At 49.6% G+C, this 9,106-nt stretch overlaps 1 protein-coding gene across 1 annotated transcript; it reads left to right on the top strand.

The window, feature by feature from the left end:
* The first annotated feature begins 1,125 nt into the window (after positions 1-1,125).
* ube2m (ubiquitin conjugating enzyme E2 M) lies at positions 1,126-7,799 on the top strand. Its single transcript, XM_063472596.1, has 6 exons — positions 1,126-1,405; positions 3,156-3,250; positions 3,586-3,624; positions 6,528-6,631; positions 6,733-6,796; positions 6,912-7,799. The coding sequence occupies exons 1-6, from the start codon at positions 1,291-1,293 to the stop codon at positions 7,050-7,052; spliced, it is 558 nt and encodes a 185-aa protein (XP_063328666.1). The 5' UTR covers positions 1,126-1,290; the 3' UTR covers positions 7,053-7,799.
* The last annotated feature ends 1,307 nt before the right edge of the window (positions 7,800-9,106 follow it).

The raw sequence follows: 9,106 nt of genomic DNA, 5'->3' as shown, positions 1-9,106 counted from the left end.
AGCTCTGCTGACAGTGTTCTGACTGAGTGACGGCCAGCTGGACGTTTCCTGCCATAAAAACGGGATTTATGCTGATGTTTGCTGAAGCTGACCCGACTGCGTTTATTTGGTCTCGAGTCTGGGGTGGATAATAGTAAAGCATAACTCACGGATGCTGAGACTCCTCGCTGTGATAACTGCAGACTACACTGAATCAGTACACTGCTGTTTTTTATTTGCAGTGTTTTTAGTCCACCTGCGCTTTCTTGGTCACATCCACTTGGATCCAAACTGTCAGCAAAAACCAGTCTTCACAGCAGAAGGTTAAAGGTCAATGTTTTAAATTCCACCTTCAGCGCCCTGTGCTGCCATTTAGACCCCACCTGTACTTACAGGCAGACAGTTATGGGACTCTGATTTAGTACGAGCAGACTGCACGAAAAACAAGTTTTATTTTTGCAAAGCTGAATTTCTGCAGACTGCAGCAAAGGTGAGCGCAGCCAGCATGAGCCTCACTGACTCACCTGAGGCTGATTCTCAGTTCAGAGACATGAAGTTGACTTTTAGATGAACGTCCTGCAGAGTCTGTCTCGGCATGCCACATGACACTGATGTACACATGCATGGATCAGCAATCACAAGCCAATAACATAACTTGTGATTCTGCATAACGAGTGCTTTTACTTTGTCTGCTTTCAGGACATTTGCCGTCTCCATTCCTGTCTGCCTTGAACAGCTTCAGCTTCGGGTCACGACCCCTTCAAAGGAAGAGGGTAACTGCATGGAGCACCTGTCCTGAGACAGGAAGCCTACACGTCCACATCTCCACCGGGCTGAACTGGAACACCAGCACAGAGGCCGGAGGTGCTGAGCACGCTCTCCTCCCTTACTGAGGAGACAGCTGTTCATCACAAACACCTTCAAACTCATGTTCAGGTGCTTTTCATCACTTTTCTTGAACCCAGAGTTTTTAAAGCTGGGTTTACCTGCCTGTGGCCCCCTCACTCTTTCCAGCAGCCCCCAGACCATCTCCCGATTGTTTTCTTCTGGCACCAGTGGACTTTCATGTGCTTCAGACCAACACACGGGCGCGCGCGCGCGAGCGAGCGCGCTCAACCCCCCTCCTCTCCTCCCCTCCCTCCCGCTAGCCAGCTTGCTGCTAGCTCCGCTGCTAGCTCCTCCTGCCTCCGTGATCAGACGCACCGGCTCCATTCACATCACGGTGCTGTTGGGAAACCACCCCGCTCTCAGACCCTCTCAGACCCGCTGACGGCTCACAGAAGGGACGCCTCGTGTGTCAAATAACTGAAGATGATTAAGCTCTTTTCCCTGAAGCAGCAGAAGAAAGACGAGGAATCTGCTGGAGGAAACAGAACCGGAGCCGGGGGCAAGAAAGCCAGCGCGGCCCAGCTCCGAATACAGAAAGGTAGGCTCTGTTAGCCGAGAGTTACCCACTGGCCACGGGCCGACACCGAACCCACGGGACCCAGGGCTCTCAAACCCAGACCCGGTGTTGCTGTAGCTCACTCGGGCTAACGGCTGGCCGACTAACTGCGGCTGAAGGTGGTGTTAGCTACGGCTGCTAGCCCGGCTGTGCTACATGAAAACAAAACGCAGGCTAAAGGTGTTAGCACGCAGCTAGCAGCAGCTAGCAGCTAACAACACTAACCCGGAACAAGCTGCTAACAGCTAACGCCGGACAGCCGTAAACACTGACGGCTAACGGCAGCTAGCCTCTAACTGCTGTGTCAGTTCCGTGGGGTCCACTTCTACCTAACACCAGGTGAGTTAGGAACACAGGGACTCACTGGAATACCTGAGCACAGCGCCCACCTTCCTGACCCTCTATCCTCCTCAGGTGCAGGTCGACCCGAGGGGCTGCAGGGCGACAGGTGAACGCAGATCAGAGCCCGGCTTAGACTGCAGGGTTAGAACCAGGCTGAACCTGTGTGGTGGATCACAGTAGACTCTGAGGGTCCTGCCTGCCTGTCAGACGCCTTGTGAGTCACCTGGTGTGGGTGACCAATAGGAGAACAGGCTCAGGTCCCTATTCTCAGAGTCCAGCTCACCTTATCGGGATCTGTCTACTTTGCAGCATCTGACCTGGACAGGTCTGAAACCCTTCTCAACTTCTAAGTGATCTGCTGAACTGGGCTCTGTGGTTTCCATGGATCTGATTGGCTGGTTGTCGGTGGTTTCATACCTTTTGGTCTCTTATCTGGAGCATAACCCGAGCAGGAGTGACACAGGCCAAAAGGCTGGGCGGTGATGCCCCAGCAAGTGTCCAGGAAAAAGCGTGTGTTCCTGACACCAACCACCTACTTCTTCTTGCCTCCACCCACCTGATGAATGACAATTTGAATCTCAGCGATTTATGGGGTTGCAGAGGTTTGGGGTCCTCAGGGGATCTGTAGGCCCGTGGGTCTGGGTTCCAACCTGTGTTTAGCATCTCTCTAAGACCTGAGTGACCACCTGGGTCCGCACTGACCCACCACACGGGATCAAAGCAGTTCTGAAGATGGTCCAGATGTTTTGGTGCCTTAAACAACAAGAAGGGATCCAGTGGTTTCAGAGTCACCCCCTAAACCTGCAAGAACATCAGGGTTTTTTACATTTGGAAGTTGTTCTTCCACATTTTGGCAAAAAAGTTTTGACACATAAAAGTTAATTAGATTCGTTTCATAATGGTCCTTTTATTTCTTTACCTCATGGGTCTAGGCCGTTATTTCTCATTGATGCTCATCTAAGTTGATTAAGGAGGTTTGTGTTCTTCTCTGGAGGTTCTTGAGATTTTGGAGATGATGACATAACATTTTTGAAGTCCTAAAGAACACAATATGTGGAGATTTTTAAGAATATTTAAAGAGGTCCAGAGGTTTTAGAAGTCCTTAAATACCAAGGTGAGATTGAGAAATGCTGAAGGAGGTCTTGGAGAAGGTTCCAGTTCTAGCTGAAAGTGTTCCAGATGTTGTTCTGGAGTTTTAAGTCTTTTGGGACAGTTCAGAGACCCTCCTGTCAGCACTGCTTTTTCACAGGTCCTAGCATACGGACAAGGTATTTAGAGCTCCAGATGTTTTCATGAGCCTCTGAAAAGTGAAAGAAGAAGAGATGAAGGACGTCTTTGATTCCCGAGGACGAATCAGAATCAGTAACACCTGCCTGTGTTTGTTTTTCAGACATCAATGAGTTGAACTTACCAAAGACGTGTGAGATCAACTTCCCCGATGATGACGACCTCCTCAACTTCAGACTCATCATTTCACCGGACGAGGTGCGTGCGTGCGTGTGTGTGTGTGTATTTCATTCAGAGACGTGATTGCATAAAAACTTTATTCCTCTCTGACTTTGAGGATAAACACCTGTGAGAGCTGCAGGTGTGTGTCAGTAACACGAGCAGTGCTGTCTGTAAAAGCAGTGAAACACCTCCACCTGTGAGCGCAGGACCAGTTTCAGACACTGCTACACCAGAGCTGATTGTTCCCACTCATGTGGCACACAGGTGTATGAAACCTCAGGATGTACAGAGTGAGGATGAGGGGCTGAATCGGGAGATGAAGATGATGCTGAGCTAACGAGTCTGCCTCTGTTTGTCTTTTTGTCTCTCAGGGTTTTTACAAAGGAGGAAAGTTTGTCTTCAGCTTTAAGGTGAGAAACAGCCGTCTCTCTCTCTGCTCCACCCTCGGCTCCACCCTCGGCTCTTCATGCTGAAATAATCCTGAAACAGTCTGACCCTCAGCAGCCTCCACTGGTCTTACAACAGGTCTCACCTGTGTAAAGTCCGGCCCACAGCGCCCTGAGAACATCAATAAGAGGCTCACTAATGTAGCTCCATTAGTTAATTATCACTTTATTTATGAATTTGGCTTCCAGCGATGATAAAATCACTTTTTTCTTCCGTTTTCTCCACGAGGCTCTCATTTTCTCTGGTGTTATTAATCAGGTGCTGCCTTTCACTCAGTGTTTAGATGTCCTCATGGTTGAGCTGTAAGAAGTCCTGAGGTTTCTGCAGGTGAGCCCGTAAAGGACTAGCAGGTGGATTCATCATAATCGCTGACAGACTCGTGTGACGTTCCACGGTCCTGCAGGTCTCCCGAGTCCACCTGGTCTTCCGGCTGGCCCGCCTGCAGACTTGCTGCGGTGGCGGCTGCAGGCCGGTAGGAACGCCGGTGGGGGTCAGGAGAGGAGGCTCGTCGCTGATGATTTACAGGAAGGCAAAGAGACGTTTTGATAAGCGCGTGGCTCGTTTTAATGCGTTTCAATGATAGTTTTTATAGTTCAGGATCGGGCTGGACCGTCACCGTTGGCGACTGGTAGCTGTGGTCAGTCGTCATGGGCCTGGATGTTCTTGTTCCAGGCTGAAGTGACTGTACAGCAAACTCTAAAACTCTAAAAAACAGGTTTGAATTAGTGTTGGAGTTTCCCTGCTCCACACAGGGCCAATAAATGAACACATCACCACTAGAGCTGGGCGATATAAGATTTTTTCATATCACGATATGTTTTTTTCATTTCAGGCGATAACGATATATATCACCATATAAGCCAAATAACTATATGTGTAAGATTTAAATGTGCCGTTGCTCACAAGTAAAATGTGAAATAATCACCAGCTTGTCTTGATTTTAATATTTATTTCCCATAATAAGTTCAACAGGGTAGATGTACTTAAGGAACATGAGACTTTTTCAGATAAATAAAGGCAAATATTGCAAACTACACAAAAGGCAGCCGCTAAAGCGTTTACGTTTCAAAATAGAACAAACAAAACAGACTAAATTGTCAATTCCACTTAGAAACAAAATATTAATTCTAAAAATAAATCTTAGTTTGTTTTACAGAAGAACAGACAAAATTGACTAACTTTTGTCAATATCAAATAAACTGAGAACTAAAAGGAAATTCTCAATCTCTCCTTGTTGTATAGCTTTCTGAACTTTCTGAATCCTTTATCATCTGCAACTGAAAATAGTTGTGGATGATTACTATACCTTTCTAATGTGACGTTGTTGTCCCTGGCTCTCTCTCTCTCTCTCTCCCTCCCGCTCTGTTCCTGTGCTACTGCGAGTGTAACTACCGCCCCTCCCCCCTCTGCCCAGCGTAAAGCACAAGGCTCGCGTGCGGAGTGAAGCGGGAAAAAGTGCGAGAGAGAGGGTGAGAGAAAGAAAGAAAAAAAACCCACGGCTCGCGATAAGGAGCCGGCTCGCGACGTTCACGTCAAAGATTCGGCTCTAGAGCCATTTCGTTCGCGACCGACACGGCGGCTGGCTGCTTCCCAAACTACACATGTGCGTCTTGGAACTCGTGCTGTACGTAACAAGTCACGTGACGTGACGCTGCGGCTGTGATTGGTTCGGCTCTGCGCTACTTAATTTGGATTGGCTGTTCTTCTTTTCTTTTCTTTTTTTTAAGAGAGCAAGAGAGACGAGTGTCTATCGCAATAGTTTAATTTTTCTATCGAGAAAAAGTTATTTCGCAATACATATCGTTATCGTTCTATCGCCCAGCTCTAACCACCACTAACCTTTGGCCACACAGCTCAGTCTTTGTCTCTGACCATCAGACTCTTCTCCTGGAGGCATTTGGTTCATCCATGTGGGCAGGTACACGTTTCAATCCACCTTAAAGGTTTTGATTTTGGAGCAGGTGCTTCTTTCTTGGTCGGCACCCTCTCGGTCCGTGGTGATGTGAAACTGGCTTCACTGTGGGTCATGGCAGGCTTGAGTCTCGGTGGTTCCTGAACATCCCAACCAATGTGGTGTCATCTGAGGGGGACAGTTTGGGTCTTCTTCCAGGCCAAAGTGGTGACACATCTGAATAACCTGACCTTGTCAAAATAAAACCCGCTTAATAAAAGATGTGTCTGTGTATCTGGGCCTGTGTGGATCAGAGAAAATCCAAAACAAATGCAAACTTCATTCAGCTCAGGGAAGTCCAGGGAGCTCGGGAAGAAAGCAAGCAGACTTGTGTTTGGTTGTTGAAGACGTTTCATCTCATCCAACAAGCTTCTTCAGCTCTAAAAGCAAAACACTCATCTGCATCTAAAGGTCAAAGGTTACTCTATCCAGGATGCCAGTGTTCACATTCGCCACCTACACTGCAGTCTGAGATCCTTCCCAGACCCCTAACGCCCACTCACAACCTGCGTCAGGTGACCTCAGTGGGTCACATGATGGGGTGGGGCAAAGTCTCACAATGGTTCCAAGACATCTGCTGATAATCACCCACACCTTTTTCACACCTTGGCTCATGTGATGAGTCACATGATGAATACTCTTAGGGCCACTCCCACTAAAATCTGGGACAGAGAAGCTTCTGGGATGAAACGTCTTCACAAACCTGTTCTTCCAACTCCTTTGATGTTTGCTGTACAGTCGTTCCATCCTGACATCCACGCCTGTGATTGGCGGAGACTTCTGACCTCACCTGTAGAGGCTCCTAATCTAATCTCAGCTCAGAGGGTCCGGCGGCATTTCGAGGGTCATCGCCGGGGGCTCGTTAAGAAGCAGGTGATCTGACAGTGTGTGTGTGTGTGTGTGTGTGTGTTTCAGGTAGGACAGGGTTACCCCCACGACCCCCCAAAGGTAAAGTGTGAGACGATGGTGTATCACCCCAACATCGACCTGGAGGGCAACGTCTGCCTAAACATCCTAAGGTGTGTGCTTTCTTAAAATCAAACTTGAGGTCACACTGAGGTCAGACAGGTGAGCGTTTCCAGGTGAGGTCTGCTGCTCACCTGTTCCTCCTTCTCCACAGAGAGGACTGGAAGCCCGTGCTGACAATAAACTCCATCATCTACGGCCTACAGTATCTATTTCTAGTGAGTGCGCATGTTTTCTCTTCTGCGGCTCAGTGCTGCCCTCAGCTGGTGAACGTTTTGTAACGAGACATTTAACGACTGTTTTCGCCTTTTGCTTCCCCGTCTCCCCCCGCAGGAGCCAAACCCAGAGGATCCGCTGAACAAGGAGGCGGCGGAGGTCCTGCAGACGAACCGGCGGCTCTTCGAGCAGAATGTCCATCGCTCCCTGAGGGGCGGCTACGTGGGCGCCACCTACTTTGAGAGATGTCTTAAATAACTTAGCGTCCCATCATCCTCTGAGCTCCCTCTCATCCCACCTCCCCCCTCCCACCACCTTCACTACTTCTCCTCCCCCTCCTCCCCGGTCCTGCTCGTTGGCTGAAGCAGGAGCTGCGGCGACAGGAAGCAGCACGCCAGAAGACGCTTTTCTGTTTCAAAACAAAAGAAGAAGAACCTCATCCTCCCCCTCTGCCCTCCTCCCTCTCCTCCCGTTTCTCTCTGTTTAACTTCTGAGACGCAGCATTGAACCGTCGACATGCCGCCGCGGGACGCCGACACACAACACACACCTAAATGGACTCAAAAAGATGGCTGCCAGCAGACGGCCGCCGATGATGATGATAATGGGGGAGGGGGAGGGCAGGGTGGTCAGTGATGGCCATGATGCTGGTGATGATGATACCCATGTGATTTTTTTTTTTTTCGTTCTTTTTGTTAGTTTTCGAGTTTTTGGCGAGGGCGCCTGACATCAGATGGGCGGTTAGAATGGACCCGCCCCCTTGTTGGTTACATGCAAGTCCACTAGCAGCAAACTCCAAACCCTCGCAGCTTCAGTGTTGTATGGACACTTGTGGGCGGAGCTTGTGACCACCTGTAGGCGGAGCCTTAAAGCCATCCGCTGCACCTGCAGATGTAATGATAATGTCAGCACAAGGGGAGGGGCTTGTAGGAGAGGGGCCTTAAGCACATGCTCTTTTTTTTCTACTCCAGTGTTTTGTGGGTGCCCACACCAAAGGGGGAGTGGCTTGTGGGAGTGGGCGGAGTCTGTTAGCAATGCTAGGAGATGCTACATGTTTTTGATTTTTGTGTGTGCCTACACTGGAGGGAGGGGCTTGTTACTCCGCAGGTGGTGTGGAGGTGGAGCTTGATTTTATGCGAGGGGCTTGTTAGTGCCATTGGGCTTAAGGTGGTCACATGATGCTCTGCAGGTGTGGCGGATGGAGGAGTTTGGAGTTTGCTGCTAGATGGAAACATGAAGACGGTTGGTGGGCGGAGCTGTGTGAGATGGGTGGGGCTGTTATAGGGTGGGAGGGTTATGTTTAAAGGCTTGCAGGTCTGGGGGCAGGGTTATGGGGGGAGGGGGGGTCGATTTTCATTTGGGGGGGGGGTTAAGGGGGAGGGGCTTAAAATGTTACGATTCTATTGTGTATATTGAAACCCCGGCTGTTCACACTGACTGCAGTATGATTTATGTTAAATAAAATATGAAGTTGAATGACTAGAGCTGTGCTGACGTCACTTCGGTCCTCGATCGCCACAGATGATGTCACCAGTGTGGGGGGAGGAGTTTGAAGATGGTCAGGTAAGGCTCTGCGGCGAGCTCTACGCCTCAGTGCTCGGTGGTGTAAGGATAACATGAAGCGTGAAGCTGAGCAGACGCCTCAGCACCCTGAGACCCTGCCCTACGGTAATCAGCTGATCGTGGAATACCTAGGAGAGACAGCGGCGCTGGCGTCCCGTTTCAGCACCACGCTCAGTTTCAGTGAGCTCGTTACGACCAGGAGCTGGAGCTGTAGTAACATGGGTGGGACAGTAGGGGGCACTGAGCTAATAACCTGCTATTACAAAGTTGTCGGACTGTCTGGCAGGTCGGAGCACGCAGCACGTTTGACATGTGAAAGGTTTAAACGGACATGATTTCTGTTTCAGCGTCACCGATGACAACCATGGACTCGTGCAGCGAGTGTGCGTTACCTGGTTCTTTTAATCTAATAACGAGTGTCAGGAATACATTGTTTAAAAGCATGTGACTGGTCCTGAGCTCGTCCTACATCAGAGAAACAAGCTGGAGCAATGGCGGTCAGCAGCAGGAAGTAAAACCAATCATCAGAAGGTGAAAATGAAGAAATGAAATGAATTTCTGATCCGAGCTGTGATGTGAGGGTCGGGTCTGGACGCATGGAGGGATTTTGCGATTGTGGTGCGATCCCAGATCTGAACCTTGACCTGCTGGCTGTGGGGTGCATCCGTGTAAGGCTGGTCTATGGTCACGTGGCACATTGCCGGTGTAGGGGTCGTGCCCATCTCTAATCTGTGACCCTCTGACCTTCA

Source organism: Pelmatolapia mariae, linkage group LG4 (genome assembly GCF_036321145.2).
Source record: "Pelmatolapia mariae isolate MD_Pm_ZW linkage group LG4, Pm_UMD_F_2, whole genome shotgun sequence".
Lineage (NCBI taxonomy): Eukaryota > Metazoa > Chordata > Actinopteri > Cichliformes > Cichlidae > Pelmatolapia > Pelmatolapia mariae.
The sequence above is the reverse complement of the archived record's forward strand: the minus strand, read 5'-3'. Positions and strand labels throughout refer to the sequence as shown.